The following is a 22,374-nucleotide window of genomic DNA, read 5'->3' as shown; positions in this document are numbered from 1 at the left end:
ACTTTAGAAACCAGAAGACCTCGCCAAACATTTCCCCAACGAAAGTTGGAGTCGTCAAACAATCAACAGGTAAATCGGCGACTCAGCGGAATCAACGTCTGTCTGTGTTAGCGACAATTGGCAGACTGACTGGCTGACTTAGTCAAAAATACGAAAATACACCGAATGCCGGATTTACTGTGGCACAGCAGCAACCTGAGACACCAACACTCTGCGACTTTGAGCCGAGGTGTGAGCCATCGGAAGAGTTGAAGCCACCGGCAGAGGCACACTGCCTTGGGTTCGCACAAACAGACACAAATATATTTTCGGGGAAAACTTTGCCAGCAAAACCGCAACGGAAAAGTTTTTTGGCTCAAACACGAGAGAAATAATTACATATTTAATGAATAAGTCAAACATCAACCGGAAGTTGGTCCTGCTTATCTTTGACTTGAAACCCACATATGTGTTTTAAATAAAATTATAAGTTTCGATATATATAATATACATTTCATTGGCTTTCCCATTCCCAGAAAGTTGCAGAAATTTAATAACTGCAGAAGGAGAAACCAAACTTTAACCGGAAAATAAACTTAAAATTTAAAACTCCTAGGAAAGCAACTTCATCAAATGCAATAAATTCGTTAGAACGGTTTAATTGCTTTCATAAAGTTGGATATCCTTCATCTTAACCTAACCAAAGCTTTTGAGTGGGTTTTAATTGAAAAATATACCAATCTAGCAACTAGAATTAAAGAATGAACGACTAAAAAAATTATAAATTGAATGGTAATATATATGTGAATTGCATTTTCCAAAGAAATCTGCTTTATAATACTTAATCAGTTCGTTGAAATGGTTAAAATGCCATTTCCATCGTTACCATTTTAGGTCAATCCTTCTAAAATAAGTAGGAATACCCGTATATAGGTTAACCTAGCCAAAAGCTTTTGTTCAGAAAAGCAATTTGCGACCATGTGCGGATTTAATACATAATACTAATTAATTATTAATTAAAATACAATGATTGATACGGGTTGAATAAGAATGCAATGTCTGGCCAGAGATTCGTGGAATAATTGTATTTCTTCGGTCAGACACTGTGCCTTTTCTTCTGTGACTGACTTTTGTGAGGGCGCAGTCGAGCAATTGAATAAATTCCTGCTGAGAGGCAGACGCATATGCAGACGCCTTCCATCGAGAAATCGAGTCTATAGAGGGGCTGGGCCCAGAGCCATCGTAATCGTCATCGCAGTCATAATTATAATCAGCCAACTGCTGCATCAGACGCGTCCAAATTGGGAGTGCGTCATGCGTGTTGACAGGCGTGAAATCGCTGGCACCTGTAGGCGACCTGCTGTATTCTTGGCTCCAAAGATCTACATATATTCATAAGTATCTATTTGCCCTGCAGCTGCCGTTGAGTTGGCCAAGATTTAATTACTCAAATGTCTGTGTCTGGCCTTGCGAACTCAATACGGGCTTTTCTCTGTCGGGGAAGTTGTAGATATTTTTTGGGCCCCTGGCTCGCCCATTAACACTGAACCTTTCGGGTATGTGGGTCGCCAGTCTCATCAGAGGCAATTGTTGTGTTGCCAAATGTTGGCTCAAACCGAGTGAGCTGATGCTGTGGTGACACAGGGCGTATGTGCAATGTGTGGGGTGGCTCATGTTTATGCTGGCACAAATGGCCAAATGCCAAAATGGGGCCAGAACACATAGTGCAGCTCATTAAACGGCCCGAACACTTGTTGACAGTTTGCCGTTGGTTGAATGAACACGTTTGGCCATCCATCCATCCCATTTTGCAATCCTTCGAGTGGCCTAATTGCCAAGTTATATTATACATACATCATGGAAATCCCCTTTTTGGGCACACCAACTTTTCCTTAATTACAAAATTATGTGTGCTGGTCACACAAAAAGAGCTTTAGGACAGGGATTCATAAACTGGGGGACACACATGCAAATTGAATTTTTAAACGAACTTGCTGTTTGCAAACACAAGGGTGCATTTAAGCCGCTTCGCATACGAACATGGCCAATCAAAAGTGCAGAACAAACACAACTAGCCGGAAAACAAACCGTTTCAAATACCGAAAAATGAACGAAAAATCTGCCGCATCAGTTATGCGGAGTCTCAGTTTGCAGTCTGTGACACCTGATGACCACGGACGCAGGTGGGTTAAATGAAAAATAAACAAGGGAACCGTTTCTATCACCTTTCAATGCGCATAAACCTCTGGCTGGAATTATTTTGGGCATACGCAAGCAAGAGATTTTGTCTCTGCCCGTGTACAATTCCATACTTTGTTTTCCATCTGGTAGTGCTTTGAAGGCTTTGGGTGACAATTTTGGCGACACAAAGCAACCAAAAGGGCATGCAAAATTTGATTGCAATGTTCAAAATTGCAGCGTATGCGCTACAAAGTCTAACGCACTAAAAGAAATGGCAAAACAATTGTCAGGGCACAAAACTAGAATGCAGGTTTTGGGTAGGAGTTGGAAATACCCAAAGGTAGGACAAAATATTGAGGTTTTAATAACTTGATGCAGAAAAGTTACTTTACAATTTTTTAAAATTACTTTACTGAAGAAACATAATGTTAAATAATAAATAAGGTAAATCTCATGGTTATTTAACCGAAATTGTACTACCGTATTACTATAAATTAATTATTTTTCCTAAGTTTCTAATTTTCTTAATTGATTGTCTTACTATATGTTTAGAGTTAAACACCACGAAAATCTGTTTGAAATCTCTTTAAAATGTGTATAAAAGTATGCTATTAAGAGTCAGACATTGTCTTCTGACAACTATTAATGATTTTGAATTTTTTGTAGCATACTTTTAGACATATATTTAAAAATTATCAGTTGCTTTATGAACCTATATATATTTGAAGTGTCCTAACAATAATATTTCTTAAATCTTAGATATTATTATATGGGTAAGGAGTCAAAAAACAATGTTTTGATCAATGTGTTGCATACTTTTATGAGGTCCTTTACAGGGTATTCTATCACCTCATGAACAATCATGCTGAACGACGAGCAGAAGGACACAAAGTAGTGTTTTGTTGTTAAGCTTAGTTTTCGTGTGCGTGGCTTGAATGGATTGGTCGCATTCACAGAGTTTAGCGAGTTTTTAGATGGCAATGAAAGTTGGCCAGGCATATAGGCAGAGATATACATTTAGAGAGATAGAGAGAAACAGACAGAGGAAGTGACAGAGACAGGAACAGAAACAGAGAACACACTTACATTTGCTTGTGGCACACCACGCACACCCAGTCCGTGGTGCGCGATGTGAATTCGCGACAGGCTTTGCACACGCGCAGCTTGCAGACGCGACAGGGGGCGCCCCGGTTGGTGATGCGCCCCAATTCGGTGTTGCAGCGGGCGCAGTGGCGACTCGGGTCGCTCGTGTGTGCGTTGTGGTTGTTGTGTTGTTCGAGCTGTTGTTGTTGTTGATTGGGCTGCATGGTTGTCTGTGGTTGTTGTTGTGTGGCATCGAGTGGCTGCACTCCACCAACGACCTTGGCCGCACCCTTACGCCTCAAAGCATACAATTCGGCGCGCAAGAGCCTGTTGTTGTTGTTGTTGAAATTGTTGGAGTCATTGTTGTTGTGTGGTGTTATGTTGTTGAAAATTTATTGAATATGTTGCAGTTGTGGTTGTAATTACAGTGATTGATGTGGTTTAAGTTCCGTGATTATTGAAATCGTTATGGTGTTGTTGTTGAAAATTATTTGGGGTTGTTGAAATTGTTGGAGTCAAATTTATTGAGGTTGTGGTTGCAAATACAGCGATTGAGGTGGTTTTCGGTTCGTGATTGTTAAAATTAATATGGGGTTGTTGTTGAAATTAATTAGGGTTTGTTATTGGAATTGAAATAGAGTTGTTGTGGGCGTTGAGGTATTTATCATAGTGGTTGTAAAAGGTTTTTTACAGGTTCAGTAGTTGCGTGATACATTGTGGTATTTGACATTGTTGTTGTAGGTGTTTAAATTGCAGTGGTTTTTGTAGTGGGTCGGTTTGGGAGGTTTTGGTTTTGGATTGGTAACATAATTACACGACAGACGCATAGACATTTTAGTTAGATTGTTGTTAAGGAACACGTTACAAAAGTTAACATGACATTAGCGACAGTTGAACAGAGATACAGGGAGAGAGAAAGAGAGATAGAGAAAGCGACAAGCGTGTTTGTTGGGTATTTCGGTGTGAGTGTGTGTGAGTGCGTGATGTATGTGTAATTGAATGGAAAGAGACAAAGAATAAAAAGAGCACACAAAAAGTTGTTATTAGTTGATTTAGTAGCAATTTAATCGATTTTCGAATTGAATTTTGGTTAATTTAGGTTAGATTGATTGGTTAAGGCAACATTTTTCACGTGCGCAACACATTTGTAAGTGAATAAAAGTGATAAGCCATGAGACAATAAATCAATTGAATTTTGTTGCAGCAGGATGAGCACCAAATTTAAGCTCGAAGCAAATTAAAAATATGAATGCAGATAATTTGTTGGTTGTTTGACATATGGATTTGGAGTTTTCCTTGGCATGGGGAGATAAGCGTTCGAAATTGTTAGATAAATGTATCCTTTTCCCCTTGTTGAAACTTTCAAACTGTTTCCAAAATTAATTATTCAAATTGGATCTGCAAAATGAGCAGGAATGGTTATTCTACAACTGTTCAATAAGAGTTCCAAGGTCACACATTTGATCCCATCGTCACTTATTTGATTAATTTCGAACTGGACAATGCTGCCTAATTAAATGTCCCTTTCGTGGAAACCAAATTATGCAAATGACGCACATGTTGGTGAAAGTTGGCAATCCAATTAAATCGGCAATCAAACGTAAGTCGATGCCCGGTTGGCAAATTAAGTGTGAGGTTTCTCCATAGGGGGGAAATCCATTCCCTCGGGATTTTCGGGTTTTCGGTGGCCCCACGGCTTTTCCTTAAGCCGTTTGGTTAATATTAACGTGCAGCTGGCAGGCGAGAGCTATAAAACATGGCCCAGAGCTGGTGACACATAAAACAAACACATGGGTGCGTACAGCAGCGGTAAAAAGAAGGACAATAAACACCCTATCACAAAAAGCATATATATCTTTAATGTTTTCTGTACAATAAAAGTTATATGTTAGTTAAATTAAATATAAAAAAGTGGTGAAGAACCGTAAAAAGCTTTTAAAAGCGATATTTATATATATATTTCCTGTATTTTTCATGTTATTCAACTTTTCGAACAGCAACGAATATTACAACCCTATTATTTTGACCTCACTTGTAGGCAAGTGTGATGATGTGATGGGCCGTTAAAGGAGTCACGCAGAGCACATAAAAATCCAAACAGGACTTTGGTTTCTGGGTAAATTATGCTGCCAACAGCCGTAGTAACAACAATTTTTAATTATAATTTTATCTGCATCCGAGCATCGTTGTAGGAGTGCTTGCGCGCTTTATTAGCGCCACAAAATCAGCCAACGACAAACGGCAGCCGCAGAGCCTAGTGAGGCGGCCATCAAAACGGCAGGAAGCGGAAACGAAACCCAAAACCTAGGGCAAGCCAAAACTGTTGCATACTCCCAGGAGTACAAACACAGCCAAAGGAGCACTAGAATGGCGAACTAACCGCGGACCACAGCCCCGCAGCCGGGGACATGTTTTATTGCCCTGGTTAACGCATTGAGTATGCTCCCACCGACAAACAGCAAAGGCACGCTGGTTTTTGGACGCCCAACCAATTCCTGTGCACTCGAAAAAAAAAAATTGCAGTTTTACACAATATTTTTAACCTTTTAAATGCGTATAACTACCAAAAACTGATGTTAAACATGTGACAGAATGAAGTGAGAACTTAAATTAACTAGGGTTGGAAAAGTAAATAGAATACATTCTTTCTTTGTTTTTACTTACGGTAGAAATAATCAGTTTTCTTAGAATATGTTTCTATTCATATATTCTGATTAGGACCATAATAACATTTTCAACCATTTATTGATAATATTAAAGAATTGTTTTACGAGTTTTTATACCTATCTAACTTGATTGTACTCCCACAGAAGGGGCTTAAAACACCATATTCCGTCTAAATTCGATTGAATTTGTTGTCGTATGATTTTTTACATTTCTAAATTGGACAGTTAAGTCAAAAATATAGTAGATTCGCTTTAAAGGTAAAACGATTGGACTTTGTTTTCTAGTTCAATGAGAAAGTGGATTCCATGCTTCAAAAAATATTTTTTAAAGAATTGTGGTAAAATATACCCCTTTACCTTTATTCATTTCAAATTTTTTTTTAAACCCACAGAAAAAGAATTTTTTGCCGTGCAGCCGTGCTCATATTTAATGTGCCATCTGTTGGCATGTCAGGATCGCATATACATCGAGTGTGCGCGGTGGATGTGAGTCGAGATGTGGCAATGGCAGTGTTCACCGTCGCATGTTCAAGTGCCCAAGTGCTGGTGTAGTAATAGTTGTAGCTACACGACCAGCACGGCAGCGTTATGAATTAATAATCATAATAAGCCATTAGGGCGGGAGCCACAGCAGGAGCAGGAGCAGCAGGAGAAGGAGCCACAATGGGCTGCCAAAAAGTGCTAACTCTAATGGCCATAAATTCACAGTGACCATGAAAGCGGCGCAAAGACCCTGGATTAGCAGCCTTTGTTGTGTGGCGGAACAGTTTTTGGTTAGAATATGATTAAAAACCCTAACACGGCCTAAACAAATAGCGTTACGCATGTTTCCGAATGTCCCGAACCGAACGAAATTCTCGGCTCTGCGGGCTTATGCAAATAAGCAACTAATTAAACTGATGTAAATCAGCTGCGTCCTTATTCCATGATCCCAAGGGTGGGGTCCTCGTTTTGGGTCATTTTGCCCGGTTGGACGGGCGTGTGACCTTTTGGATGGGTGTGGGATCGAACACCTGCACCAACGGCAAAACGGCACAAACACCGCAAAAGCGATGGCTTATTAGATATCAAAGGAGAGATAACATTTTCAGAGTCCTGCTTTGATGTTGCCATGGGGCAACAGGCAACAGACAACAGGCAAATAATTCGCTACTCTCAGAGCTTACAGCTAATGCAATTGGTCTGTGTCTCGGTCTGACTTCAAATGTCAGGGATTTCATTTGGCAAACGAAGGTCTGATTTAATATTTCCACCCAACAAGGACGAAAATCGATGGCTTAAGAAGCTTAAGCTTAGTGGGTTTCATTAGTATCTTCCAGTTAATTTTTACGATAATATAAATTTCCAAGAACTATTCTTGAAATTGAATATTCAATTAAATTATACTTATGGGCTTTAAAAACGCTACTGTTTCTAGGTATAATTGTTATTGAAAGTTGATTTTTCCTGGAACATAACGATTCCCTGAATCGATGTGTAAAATATTCATGAATTAATTAAGGTCCTGTTTGTTTTTGACTATTTTGTTTTGCAATAAGTAAAGAAAGATGAAACTAAAATAAATCAAGCGATTATTCTAACACATTGTTACCATTTCTAAGAAAACAACTATGTTTGTTCATTTAATTTTGCACTGACTAAAGACATCTCTTAAAGAGGATTAAAGATTTAACCAACATTGAAACTGGCTTTTACGACATTTTTAAGTAAATGTCTAATAAATTTTAGACATTTCCATCTAGTACTTTAAATTGTGGAGGACATTTTGAGGACACTAGAAGCTTTTAAATTTGTCACCACCCCTGAGTATTTAGTAAGCAAATTTAAGTTGGTCAGGTATTTCAAGCTACGCTGCTGGTGATAAATCCACTAGAGAAATGATTCAACGCCCTGTCGCCCTGCTCGGTTTTCCCCCAGGACTTTCCACTGAAATATGCCATAATTCAAACCATTCCCGACCACAGTCAACGGCTCTTTACCAATGGTCGTTGGCAGCACCGGCTTGTCCATTAGATTTACGATTTTAATGACGCCCAGCAGTGGCGCTGATGTGCCAGAGAATGCGAATATAAATAATTACCAGGCTAAATATGATTTGTCGGGGCGTCTGGAGTGGATTGCTGGACGTTGGACATTGGGTTTCGGAGGCTGGGCCAAGGACAATGGCCAGTAGTTAAGGCAATGGCCAGCCGGCCGTGGATCTCGCGTTTCCGTTTCAAATTAAAACTTTTTGACAGCGTTGCGAAGGGAAAAAAGTAAAGCGAATTAAAATAAAATAACAAAAACTAAACTTGAGACAGCCGGGGGCGTGGCTTTTTTAAATATATCGCAGGTGCTTCAGATTAAAGCGGATATGAACGGTCGAGCACCGGAAATGGCCGGCCATTTGTGCGCCTTTTAATTATGCAGTGCACGACAAAATGGCGTCACCCCACGGCCCGTTTGCATGTGTGTGTGGGGGTAAGTGCTTAAAAATGTTATTAGTTTTAATTAATTTTAAATGTAAGGACTAAAACGCGGTGGCCGTCCGGAACACGCAACCATCCAAAAAAAGAAGCTATTTATATATCCCTTCGTGTTTTACTTTTGCACTTATGCAGTTTGTAAGTTATCCAGTTTGTCGGTTGACTTTGTGTTCTTGACACAAACAGCGCTTAAACACAAATATGCTGGGCAAATCAAATTAAATGCGAATTTTGTTGAATTTAAAGCACTTGGCACACACGTGTCGTATGCTTAATGGGGCAGGTCCATAAAAAAAGAAGCAGGCACGAGTATGTGCTCAGTTGGCCAAGAGTTTGCATGATACATTTTATTAAAAGGTTTATAACACCGAAAAGGTTGGAACTAATTTATTTTGTTTTCTTCTATACATATATTTAAATATGAAGTTTTAAAAAGTTGTAGAAGCAGCTTGAAAGGAAAATAACTTTACTTAAAATCCTCTTAAGTAGAGACAATTTGAAAAGGTTGGTACAAAAGTATTTTATATTCTTGTAAAGTTTTAAAAAGAAAACCAGTCTAAAAGGGCAAATAACTATACTTAAAATCCTGTTAAAAAGGGACACTTTTACAGAGTATTCAAGTTTTGGTGGCCCCCAACCGTTAGCCCTTTCCAGTTGTTAAACTTCGATTTGACACTGATAACTGGGCAAGGGACAAAGACATGGGTTGCTTCGGCCCTCAGCTGGGATCCAGCATTTGCATAATTACATATCGGGCGGGGGGCGGAGATCTAGAGTTTCCAGGGGAAAGGGATGAGGTGTCAACCGAGTACATTGACATCAAAAACGAGGGACAGACAATGGAGCACATGCAGGACTTTATTTCTGTGTTGGCCATGTCTCGAAATTAATGGTCCTCTCCCTTTTCAGCGGTTGGCCCCCTGAGCCCCCTTGGGTTTACATTAGCTTATGGCCCATAAGGCGATGTCCTCAGCCGGGCTTAAGTGGCCATCTGCAGATGAATGATAGTGGCCAGGACCACAGGCCACAGGCAAGGCAGCCCGACAACCCTTTCCTGGTAATTAAGCTAATAAGGAACTAATCATAGTTTCCGGGTGTAAAGTAGAGATAAATTTATCGGGAAGTGTTGGCAACATAAATAAATATTTTAGATAACAAAGTAGGTTAGGTAAGCCACAAATCGAATTTTTAAAGATATATTGTTCTACGAACCTTAGCGAATGAGTCAACACAGGTCGTATGCGCAATATTCATGAGTTGCATTACGCATACGCCAGGGGTTCAGCGAATGCCAATCGCAGTTGAAGTTAATGTAAACATGCATAATGAAGTCGCCGCAGGACTCGGCATTCCTCTCAATTTCTGCATAATTCAGTAAATAAAGCGCTTAAAGAGCAATGTCTGCGGAACAAGGAGACTTGGATGCCCCATAAATTGTGTGCCATTACAAAATTTGATTGCAGCGCATTTCGCACGCCGTTGCCGCCACACAAAAAGACAATAAAACCGCGAGCTCTAAGATAAAACCATCTGCCATTTGCCGCAAAAAATAGCTCACGGCCACGTAAACCTTATAGAATACAGAGAATACACAAATAGACCGCGGAGATGAAAAAGAACTGGGCTTCAGATTTGCTTTCTTGCCCGCTGGGCTGCGATTTGTCACATCTCTCTGACATTTTTCAAAAGCAAACTAGAGAACTGTGTCACTTTTCTCTGTTTCGATCAGCTGTTGGAAAAAAGAAAAACCTATACGATTTATGGCCCAGTTTTCCAAATCCACTTTGGTAATGGCACTGAAATTGCCAAACATTTATTACTTAATAAACGGAGCTAGAAAAACTCTGCGGATGGCCAAATGAAATTGAAAAAGCCCCGAGATGGAAGAGAATGAAAAAGTTTTGCGTTAAGGGCTTAGGAGGGTCTTTCTTCGGCCAACAGAAAATGATGTTCGAGTTGTTTTCGCCGCAGTTAGCTGTTGGCTCTCCTCTTTTTTTGCAGCGCTTAACAGAGCCATTCGTGCGTTAAATTATAGCCAAAAGTCTTTTGGGGGCCTTTGGTCCATTCGCTTTTAGCTGCCAGTTGCATGTTGCCTGATTTTTTGCTGTTTTCCGAGATTTGCTCCAGTGCCAAATCAAACAAATCGTCAATTTGTACTTTCATTTACTTTCCTGCCCGCTCAACGTTGAACGGGGAAAACAAATTGAAAGGGCGGGGGGTAAATTTACCAGGGGCAGCAATGGCGCACCGGAAATCGCACGGCTGCCATTTTAAGCACCGGCTAAATAACAGTTAATCGACGCATCGCCTGTCAGGGTTGTCATCGTCGCCATGATTGCTGCCTTTGCCGCCTTTGTTGCCCACTGTTTGCTGTTATTCTTGGCCCCCACTCACTGTTGACCATTGTCTGCCATTCCGTTTTGGCCCGCTTGTTTGTTTATTTGCTTTGGCTTTCCAGCCAGCGCGCCCTTTTCGCGAAATCGGTGGAGAAACAAGGGGGAGAAAATGCTTTTTTAATTGACATTTGGGGTGCCTAATTGGCCGGACCTTTGCCGTTGTCCTCATTGGCCGGGTCAAGCGCATAATTTAGCTTTAAATTATGATTAAATGATCCCTAGATGGACCAGTACTAAATAACGAAAAATTAGGGAGGGTAAAGAAAATATTTAAGGTCTACAAGGCGCTTAAAAATAAGGAAACAGTAAAAAACTGTTACCTTCCAAAGATTATTTAAAGTTTTAACTATAATTATAAGAACCGTAGATGGCACTGTATTAAATGATGAAAAATTGTTGAAGGTAATGGAGGACTTTAAGGTCTACAAGGTACTTGAAAATATGATAACAATCAGAAACTATTACTTTCTAACAGTTACTTTAGCTTTAAATGATGAATAAATGTTCTCTAGGTTGCGTTGTATTAAACATTGAAACATTTTCGAGGGTGATGAAAGCCTTTATGGTACTTGAAAATATATGAAAATAAAATCTTACCTCCTTTTTTACATTTTATAAACTTGAGCCATATACTTTGCTATCAATTTAAAAATTTACTTAGTCTTTAGCTTACATACTTTGGAAATTGTTCTTTCCTTTCCTCTGTTTTTTATTACAAAATTTCAAAATATCCTTAAGTATTAAAACGGCCTCCTTTTAAAGACTCTCTCTGATTTAAATTAGGGTCTATGCCCTGTGAAACCCGATACTTTTGGTCAATCTCAATCAAAGGTGACCCAAATCCTGCTGGTAACTGATATTTTTTACAATCTGCTGTCGCTCAATTTTAGTGTCCATTGTCGCCGCTCATTATCCTAATGAAATGCAGCCATCAATCATGGAGGCTCGGACAGGATAGAAATCGTCCCCGAAAAGCGGAATGGCCCATATGTGACCGGCATGGGGAATTCACTACCAATCCAATGAAACACGATTTCTGTTTCTGTTTCTTTTCAATAAGCAATCAAGTGAGCCGCACATGGCCGAATCGCGCTCTGGAGATTAAATATATATAATACATATATCCGTGTGTCCATTGGTGTTATATCTCTCTCTAGAAAGTAGTATATATACCAGGGTGTATATAAAAAATGCCATGCATGTCGCATGTCCTGAATACCGGATAATGCTCTATGACAGCCGCGTGTTCAACGAATTTCAATATTTTCATTTATGTCCTCCGCCTCTGTTGCTTGGGGTGTTGACTTGTTCTTTATTTTTTTTTTTCACTTTTTTTGGCGCATGTGCGAAAACAACAACATTGAAAGCTGGAAAAATGAAAGCCTGCATTGTTGGCCATATTTCGTGATTAATATTTGATAAGTCCCATATGTAAACTAAACAAAATCAATAGCAGGTAACTGACTCTGTGCGTGGAGAGAGAGCAAATAAAACCAGGACAATACTCAGCTTTGTAGCCGGGCAGCAAACATTGAAATACAGCTGGCTTTGGTCAGCTTGGGGCAGATGGAGAATATTTCATTCAACCCACTCGAGGTTTTAATATTCAAATCGGAACCATTGAAAGGATGTCGAAAGGCCATTGGCATGGGAGTCACGTAACCTGACTTAAGTTTCGAGTTTGTTTCCAAGAATTCGACTTATTGACAGACGCGCCGAAAGTTATGAAAACATTAAAGGGAATGCCCCAAACTGCTTGGGTTACTTGGGTTTTCCTTGCAGGAAAAATAAGGAGGTTAAAATTATGGTACACAGCAAAAGGGGGAGGGAAATGGGAAATGCGAAAACGAAACAAAATTGCTAAACACTTAGTCAAATGAAGCTGCGACTGCGACCCGGGCGCATTTTCCGGACGAGAGCCTCAAAAAATTTGCTTCTCCTCGTGCAAAATTATAAATTTATGGCTGGCGTCTGCACAAAAAGTAAATATAAATAAAAAGAGTAACGATGCTGGGTGGGGCAGGGTAAAGAAATGCCCGAACTGGCCAGCTGGAAACGCTTGACTGACTGCCGGGCTGGGAAAAAAAAATAAAACATAGAAAAGACCTTAAAAAGCCGCCAAAATAGTTGACTTTACACCCTCTGCTTTTCACTTAAATGCGTGCTTAAAATGCTTTTTGTTGCGAATCCAAATTTAAACTGAGCAGAAAAGGGCGATGCTGGGTATTATATTTCTGCTGTGTTTTGTTAATGTTCAAAAAAACACTTTCTCTTCGTAGAAGTAAATTTTTTGTTTAAAAAAAAAGGATGAGTAGATTGTACAGAGTGTTATGTGATTTAGAAAAACCAGTTTTAATAAACACATTAGTTTTATTGTAGTTTTTATGATCGTATTTGATCACATTTTTATAATATATCATAAAAATGTTTTTTCAAAAGGGGAATCAGTGCTCCAATATTTATTTTCAGAAAATCCCTATTATAATTTTTATACCTCTCAAAATAATACATTTTTGAACACAATATTTTTAAGAATTGTTTATGTGCTCATATTTGATCTAAGTGATGCAAAACTGTTCCAAATCCCATTTTTGTTTTTTCTTTAAAGAAGAAGTGGTTTTCAACAGTTTAAGGTCAAGAAATTCCCTTATGTTCAGAATTCAGGCTGTTAAACTTTCCCCAAAAACTTACTTAAACTTTTAAAATAGAGATACTTTTTATGGGAAAATCTTTTCGTTGAGTCATTTGGGCAATCGAAATAAATCCCCATATTTAAGTTGTAAGTGCGAATTAACCTTCTCAAGCTGTCTATCTTTCGCAATTTCAGTCCCTGGACAAACTCCGTCACGCCGCGTGACCTTTGCAACCCAGTATGCCCCACCGTTATAACCACCCACCGTTCCCATTCCGCTCCCATTGGAACCCACTTCAGCTGCAGACGGAGTCAACGGCTAACCGTAAATAAAGTCGACTCGAGTTTGGCGTCGAGAACTACGTGCCACCGACGACAAATTGTACGTGCGTAAATTGGCTGCCTGCCAAAAAGGTTGTTGACTTATGGCCAAAAGCCCGCTTGCCGGCTCACAAATTTGGCCAACCAAGTGCCGTTGCCGGGCGTTACTCGTACTCGTCGTTACTCGACGTCTTCCGTTTCGGCCAACTTTACGCCCCTCTTCACTTCACCTCGTCCATGGACCATTTCCTCTGGGCAAGCGTGACAATGTTCAATTCATTGCCGGCCATTCAGAATTTTAAGTAATTGAAGGCAACGTCCACGCTAACTAGCCAACAATTCCGTTTAATTATGTAATGTCCAGACGATTTATGACCCAGTCTCGCAGGGAACGAGGGAAAATGGATTTGCATTTTCACGCTTGGCATCAAATTAGTGGGCCAAACAATCAAGCTGAAAGTTTGGCAGCAGAACTTTCAAGGGATTTTCATAAATAACTATGCCATTTGTTGGATTGTTTCACAAGGAAAACAAATTCTAAAATTTACAATAACTTATAGAAAACCTAATAAACTAAAACACCACAAAGCCGACAAGGGCTTGTCAATATTGATTTATAAGAAAAATATATTCTAAAATACACAATAACTTAAAGAAAACCTTATGAACTATAATTCATCTCTTCCCGACCATTACTACATAATTAAGCCAACATCACTTAGCCGAAAAGTGCTTAGGTACTTCCATAATAAAGTGCACACTTGGAAATTTATTTGTTTTCCCCCAAAAATTCGAATAAAAGCACACTCATAAATTTCAATTTGTGTTGTTGATTCAAGCGAAACCCCAGACCTTTTGCACGTGTTTTTCAATTTTTTAATCTTGGCCAGCATCTAAATCTGGCGAACTCCATTGGTGGCTCAGTGGTTTTGGCTTGGCTTTCGGCTTGCCTTTTGGGTGGGCGGTGTAACCGATTTTTATTTAGGTATTTATGCGAACATATAACCCATACATATATATAAACACATGTCGCACGAGTAGTTGGCTGTTAATACCGCACATGCGGCGCATAAAGCGTTTTTTTCGTTTTTGGCTTATGTCTCCACTTTGGCTGGCTATAAAATTTATGACAACCAACTTAATTCAATTTCAGCCATGTGTCAATCAACAGCTGCATTTAAGTGGAAAGTTATGTGCAGTCAATCGATGGTCGAAAAATCTATGACATTTTATTTTGACATATTTTTATGGGCAACATGTATTTACGATACGATACCTTTGTGGAAATGCCGCCTGCAGATGAAATTGATTTTTAATATTTAACTAGAAAATTAATTTGAACCGAGACTTTGACACAAATGAGTTTTACTTTTTCATAAGCTTGATGGGCAATCAAGAAAAACAATCGCTTGCAAAGGGTTCATTTGATTTAACCTTTCCACCGGTGCCATGTGAATTATTACTGCTGAGCCTGCTGGCTGGTAAGTTGATATGTCAGTTCTACATTTTCAATCGAGTGGCATTTAATTAAAGGCAATGTCAATCCACACAGCCGAGCAGTAAATTATCTCAACCCCCTGTCAGCCATAATTGAGCTCTGAGCTGCACCTGTTGAGGCCAATTTTCGATTTTCAATCTGGCAACCGTTTGAGCCCACAGCCCACATGCAAAAACCCATCGGAAGCGACCTGACCCGTTTGTGTCAAAGGCTTCTCGGAACACTCAGATACCGGAGCATGTGATTCCTCCGCTCCGATGCCAAAGGCCACTCGGTGCAACAGGCAAATCATGTTTCCGCACCGTGCCCCATGTGGCCATGTGGCATGTGGCATGGGGCATGGGGCTCGAGGAACGTGCTCGGGTTCGTGATCTCGGGCAGCTGAATGCTGGGCATTAAAAATTGATTGTGATGGAAATGACAAAGGCAACAGTCGGCCCACCACATCCACATGGAAAAAATATAGCATTCACACATGATTCGGTTCAGGGAATTTAAACTAATTCGATTGGAATTTAGAGCAGTATTATTGAAAGTTACTGGTGTGCAAGAAATATAAAACATCGGAAAGATTTTAAAAGATTTATTGTTTAAAATATTTCTAAGCTAATAAATATCAATCACACTATTAAAATCCGATTTCTCAATGTCAGGTTAAAGTTCCAGTCAGTGTTCTGTTAGAGAAAGTTTGCAGTCCTTGTGTCTTTTTTTTTCAGTTTCGTTTGGGCAACTGGAAAATTTAACTAAAACATGCCTCTAGCTAGGGGTTTTCAACCATTTAAAACCTAACATGAAATTGGGATACTAAATGTTAACTCAATGAGTTACCAAGACATTGAGAAATCGGGCCTAAGGTAGTCTAGAGATAGAATACATTTTTGATATTCATAAACTAATTTTGTGTTTAATGTATCTATAAACAAATAAATAAATAACAATTACACTATTAAGTTCCCATTTCTAAATGTCATGTTAAGGTCTTAGTTCGTGTTCTGTTAGAGAGAGTTAACATGAACTTATCTTTAAGCAATCTCTTTGATGTCAGTTTCAAAAAATATAACTAGAACATGACTCTAGTTAAGCAGTTTAAGAAAAGCAAAACCTAACATCATATTGAGCTACTAAATTTTAACTTAAAGACAAAATTTAACCTCACATTGAGAAATCGGCCCTAAGGTAACTTAAAAACTCAAATAAAATGCGAAACAGAAACACGAATTTCTATTAAACTTTTTCCCTGTGCACTCAAATCCACAACCCACACACGCGACCACAAATGAAAGTGTATCAATTTTATTTGCCATTCGGAAATGCCAAAATGTGGCTGTTGGGCTCGATGAAGCGACATCGACATCGGCATCAACATAACATCAACTCGGGGGAACAAAGAAAGCGAGCAATTTGGCAAAAGCCACAAGGAAACAAAAACCCTGCTATTGCCCCCATCGATTTGCATTTTGCGGAGTGAAAGGTGGATGACGAATGTGCGTGCGATTGGCATCGCATTTTCTGTTTCCACTGCCATTACCCATACGCAGTGTGGTCCTAAAATACTGGGGAAAAGCAAAGTGGCAGGGCGACCGGTAATTGGAAAATCATCCATTACAACCGGCTAATGGAAACTCGGTGAAATTGTCGCTAAATTCGATTAAGTGTGTAAGCATCGAGACTTTGATATCGATGAAATGCTGCTCCTACCAATCTCCCCCTCACTTCTACCCCAAATCCTCATGTTTGTATCGCTGTTTTGGGTTTGACTGATTGCCTCGGTTCGCCTTTTTCCGCCCCACTCTGGTTTTTGTTTCTGGTTTAGGCCACTGCCACAGCCAGTCCACGCATAATTATGTAACTCAATTTGGTGGTTGGCCCGGGCAAAGGCCATTATTTATAAACACAATTTAATTAGAATTTATTCTGTGTCTTGAACCAGAAACAGGCACGGAAGCATAACGTTAGCATGGAAAACTCACAAAATAAAGCACGTATTTCTGACTTAAGAGGCGCTTAGATTTCCCAATACACAAGGATTCCTTGGAATATCTGCTTACCTACTTTGTAAGTGAATTTTCTTTTTAGTAAAGCCATAGTTTTTTCCTTTCATATCCGCATATCTTGCACCTTTTTTATCCTTTCTATGTTTTCTTCTGTCTCAGATAGACGACAAATAGTTTTCTAAAGCACTGTGAGGAATTTATACTATTTTTAAATCTCCAAGTCGAATAAAATTAATTAAACCAAATTTATATTTTCCCTTGAGTGATATACTTATTTTTAATAATTGAATTGCATTTCTAAACAGTATGAAATAGAAATAAATTCCCTTTCCACATAGTGAAGTATCAATAAATCTGTAAGCTTTGAAACCTCTTTGTAAAATGTCATTATGTGTACCTTGAAAAGCAAATTGATATTTTCATTTTCAATAAAATATAAACCCAACTGAGGTCGTGCCCCCCGGTGACCGGTGTATTTGTTTGCATGAAAATTGCACTTGAAACTTTGTCTTGAGCTGGCTGCCACTTGCAGTTGAAAGTTTTTCCATATTGCCTCCGCCGTTCTGCACCTTTTTTTTTGTCCCAGCCAACGGCAGCATTTCTGAAATTATTGATTGCCCCGTCTAAAGTTACGGGGAAGTTTCAATTTTAAATGGAATCAAAGTCAAAGTATATAAATAAAATAGAATCAACTGCACAAATCCCGCACTCAAGTGCCGCTGGGGACAAGGGGTCAAGTTTCCTTTATGCGGTTGCCCAGTGGAATACGAGAAACCCTATATTACAACTATATATGTATGTAGATATGTGATATGTAGGGTGCATGGAAATGCAAGCGCTTTTCTATTGTGTGCATTCCTTACTTGTCGGACATTCCGGGTCAACAAATAGGAAAAGGCTTGCCTTTGCTTGAAAAGAGTTCCTCGAATCTGTTTATGGCAAAGAAGGCAGAGTACCCGATTGGGAACTCTATATTGGTAGTAATTCTCGGTACTCAGGTGGCACTATGCGCAAAAGCTAAAACTCATTACAATATACTTAGAAAAAAACGTTCTCAAAAATATTATCTCGATTCCAAAAGTTTGATTTAAAATTAAGTTTTCTAAATTAAAAACAAGTGTTCTGAAAAACAAAGTAGAATCAGCTTTTATCTGTATTTCTTGATCGCCTCATCTTGAAAAACAAATTTAAGAGTATCTTGTTCTTGATTTCAAGAAAGTTTCTTCTGAAATAAGTTAGATGACTATTTGTTTTTGTTCTATATTTCTTTGCCAGTATACGCAATTATTCGTAATTTTAACAATGACATAAAAGAGCTCGTCACATTTAAAACTTTAAAGGTTAAACACCCAAAGAAATCCCCCTGATAGTTCGTTGAACCAAACAAAGTCAGTTTCTCTCCGAAGATGGCTTGTTTAATTGACGATGACCTAGCTAAAGGCTTAATGCCGAACTTCCGTGCGAGTGGCAGATATACTTATTAAATCAATTAAGGTAAGCAACAATGCTTTCTATTGTCCAGCCAGACCAGCCAGTCAGCCATTTGTGCTGTCTCATAGGGACGGAGACAGACCACCACTTTCCATCATCCGTTCAACTTAATGTGCAATAATGAGTGTCATGTAATGCCAGACGCGTTCGATTCGAACTACCAACAAACAACAAACAAAACTCAACAGCAGCTGCAGTGGTTATAGAAAAAATAGGGGAAAAAAAGCGAACACAAATTAACATTTTTCAAAACTTTAAAGCCCGACATGCGTTGACACTTTTGGGAAAATTGCGTACAATTTCAAATGCAGGCACACAACTTTACGCGTAATTACCACACTGGGGAAAATAAGAAAAATATATAGATAAATAAAAAGGGGGAATGGTACAAAAAAAAATAAAACAAACCGCTGGCAAATCGCATTCGCTGCGCGGTTGACAGTTGTAAAATGGAAAGGTTATCCGGACTCTGGCCGGCAAAAAGCATGGACAAGCTACAAATGCGTGGAGGAAAGTGCCTTCGGAAGCTGCAGCTGCTACTGGAGCTACTCATCCCTCCAACTCATCCACAACCTCCATCTCCTCCGCCAGAGACTCATCCAAAGTGCTGCTGTCGTGGACAGTGACTGATGGTCTGGGAGCTCCGCTGTTTTCTGCCGCCGATGATTACGATGACGATGATGAAGACGGCGATGACAGGGCAGCATTTAACCAGCGCTCAGCAGTTAGATAACTATATATAAATTATGGAGGTTGGACGATAAATATGGTCGACAGATCGCTGGAGAACTTCTAGTTCAGCACTCGCAGAAACCCCTTTTAGTTTAGACCAACCAATTGCAAAGTTCCAAAACAAGACTACATATTTTTGATGAGGTTTGCTTTTCTTGGGATCTTTATCGTTGGCTATATCCGAAAATGGTATGTTTTTATAAAGGATGTTCTGATTGTTTTTATGTTCCATTTAATTTTTGTAGAAATATTAATTTGCCTATCACTTTACTAAAATTTCCCTAAACCCAATAACTATTTAATTTAATAAAATGAATCTTTAATCCTTTCCATAAAGACTGTTCTGATTGTAGTGAAGTGTCTTAACTATTTAAGCTATTAAAAATATTCATTTGCATATGCATTTATTCCAATTCCCATTAAACTCAATACCTATTTGAAATGCAGGAAAAATATTATTTTTATTGAGTGCAAGGCATCCAAGCTTAGAAACTCAATCGTTTAGTTGGGATGGGATTGCCATACAAATTTGTATGTAAATTCATAGCAACATATAACCAATAGTCAGGGCACCGAGGTCCCCTCGCCAGGGAAAGCACTTGAGCTTTACTTTGATGCACTCGTATCCCCATTAAGTTGGCCCCCCCGTCGAGCGTGTGGTCCCCCATGTGGCCATGCATAGAGATCTCCTGTCCTCATGGCACAGAACCCACTCAAATATGCTAATCCACTGGAAGTCCACAAAACCTCCGGCGGCCCACATTCGAGTGCATGTTTCTGAGCTTCAGGGAAAGTAGTTGCATAAAGCTGCAATGCCTTCCCAGAATCGAGTAGAGAAAGTTATTTAAAATTACCGGAGAAGAGATTTTCAGTAACGGGAAAAATATCTTCTGTTTCTGTGGAAAATTGTATAGTTATTTATAATTTAAATATTATTGATATTTTTATTTGAAGTGTTTCCCTTGAACCATACAATCAAATTCACGATCCTAACATCCATCCATCCCAAAAATTTCGTTTTGTAATATCTGTCAATTTTTCTGTGAGCTTGAATCTATCTCAGTTAGTTATCCACATATTTGGATTTTAACACACAGAAAATACATTCATTGAAGTTAAAATCAAGAAAAGCTAAGAATACTCCTAAATTACTTCATTTCAGGTTATTTCTTTATTTGAGTACAGATTTTATTTGTCTGGAGGCGGTAAGTTTCTCTGAATCACGATGCATGGCCACCACTCGGAGTCGGATCGCCCTGTCCATGGCGTCTGGGACAATCCTGGAGTCGCGATCTTTGCCACCACTGCCCAGGAGCCCATCCCTAACATGCTGACCCACTTGAAACCAATGCCAAATGGCGATGAATGTGTCTCTGATAAAGATGCCTGCCGCATTCTTTCCCAGACCTCAGTGGCGGAAAACACTCTCTACCGACAGGTCAAGTACCAGGTGGAGGAAGTGGCCGCCCAGCGCAACACCCACATGCATCCACGCCAGGGTCAAAAGCAAAAGGATGTGGATATAACCCTTGGACTGGCGGCAGAATTGGCTCGCCAGCAGGTGGAGGCCAGCAGATGCCGGCAACTGCACAGGAATGTGGATAATCTGAGGGATCTTGAGATGGAGGTGGCCCGAGCCCACACTGCGCTTTCCGTAAAAAACAAGATCCTCAATAATATCAAGCAGACGGTGGAGGATAAGCAGCGGGAACGGGCTGAGGCTCTGGAGAAGCAGCGGGCCATCGAACAGGAGGAGCTGGAGGAGAAGAGGCGGAGGAGCCAGAAGGCTGCCGCCTTTCGCAATGACCTCATGACCCAGATCACGGAGGCTCGCAGCAAGCGGCTAAAGGATCAACAGAAGGCCATCGAGGAGGGACGTCAAGAGCTCAAGGAGTGCAAAGAAAAGGTGGAGAAGGACAACCTCCGAGATGCCATAAACAAGGTGGAGCAGCGCAGGGTGCTCCTTGAGTCCCTGGACCAATCGGCAGCCATGTTGCAGCAAACCCGCGAGGCCTACGCTCTGACCCAGAAGAACAAGCCGGAGAGAGGAGTCCTCGACGCCCTGGGTCCCGTGACGGCGGCCTATGTCTCCAGGGCCCAGAAAAGACACCGGGAGGAGATCGAAGCCAGGGACATAAATGCCGCTCGACTGGGCTTCCAGCTTAGTCAGATCAAGCACGATCTGGAATCTCGCGATCAGCTAATCACCAGTCTCCTGATTCGCGAGTTCAAGGCCAAGGAGAACGCGAAGGCATTGGAACAGGCCAGGAACAAGATGGTCAGAAAGCAGGAGATCCGCGAACAGTTGCTCAGCCAGCGGAAGGAGCAGAAGTTCTTCCGCGAGAAGGCCGTGCAGGATGCCCTGATCATGGCCAAGGATCCCATGTGCTTCGGCGAACGGCAGTATCGGATGCAGGTGGCCCAGAAGGAGAACACCCGGCGATTGGATGTCCAGTGCTATCGCGACATGGCCAATATGGTGGTGGAGGCCAAGAAGCGTCGGCTGGCCGACGCCCAGGAGGTGGAGGACATCCTCCAGGAACTGCGCAATGTGCAGGAGCGCCAGGATGCCTTTGTGGCCTCGGAGCGCATGAAGCTGCTCGCCCAGCAGCCAAACGAAGTACTGTCCGCGCTTAAAAAGTCCATCCTAACCGAAGAGGAGCTCAATACCTTCAACCTCAAGAAGTGATGAAGAAGGGATCAAGAAGTGATTAAGAAGAGATTCAGATGTGATCAAGAAGTGCTTTAGAAGTGATCAAGATATGTTTTGACCTTTTCATTGTTAAGGTTATATTTTTTTCGGTCTTTTATTATTATAATCCAAATTATCTAGGCTGCTAAAAAATACAATAACAAATAATTTCCATTTAACCTATATTTTTTATGCTTCAGATTTCAATCCAGTCTCCTGAAAGGTTTATTTGCTCTCCAAACAT

General features: G+C 40.2%; 3 protein-coding genes across 7 annotated transcripts in view; 2 read left to right on the top strand and 1 right to left on the bottom strand.

Annotated features, from left to right (window-relative positions):
- The window catches only part of UQCR-C1 (Ubiquinol-cytochrome c reductase core protein 1), a 289,718-nt gene that overhangs the window by 216,046 nt on the left and 51,298 nt on the right, over window positions 1-22,374 (top strand). The gene's annotated exons all lie outside the window — the stretch shown is intronic.
- btsz (bitesize) overlaps window positions 1-22,374 on the bottom strand; it is a 60,520-nt gene that overhangs the window by 23,705 nt on the left and 14,441 nt on the right. For 4 of the 5 annotated variants that reach the window (XM_065867238.2, XM_065867241.2, XM_070996259.1 and 1 more), the window contains exon 2: window positions 3,247-3,570. The exons of the other annotated variant lie outside the window; for it this stretch is intronic. In XM_065867238.2, coding sequence (XP_065723310.2) covers window positions 3,247-3,570 — 324 coding nt within the window. The remainder of the gene's footprint in view (window positions 1-3,246; window positions 3,571-22,374) is intronic. 5 annotated transcript variants of the gene reach the window in all.
- Window positions 20,507-22,309, top strand: LOC108015728 (meiosis-specific nuclear structural protein 1). The gene has a single exon (XM_017082267.4). It carries the CDS (start codon window positions 20,664-20,666, stop codon window positions 22,125-22,127), a length of 1,464 nt encoding a protein of 487 aa, XP_016937756.3. The 5' UTR covers window positions 20,507-20,663; the 3' UTR covers window positions 22,128-22,309.

The sequence above is a fragment of the Drosophila suzukii genome, chromosome 3 (assembly GCF_043229965.1).
Source record: "Drosophila suzukii chromosome 3, CBGP_Dsuzu_IsoJpt1.0, whole genome shotgun sequence".
In the NCBI taxonomy this organism is placed as follows: domain Eukaryota; kingdom Metazoa; phylum Arthropoda; class Insecta; order Diptera; family Drosophilidae; genus Drosophila; species Drosophila suzukii.
This window is presented reverse-complemented; position numbering and strand designations above follow the sequence as displayed.

Bases quoted from the DNA above. Each gene is read 5' to 3' on its own strand.
- LOC108015728 (XM_017082267.4), top strand. From the start codon at position 20,664: ATGCATGGCCACCACTCGGAGTCGGATCGCCCTGTCCATGGCGTCTGG.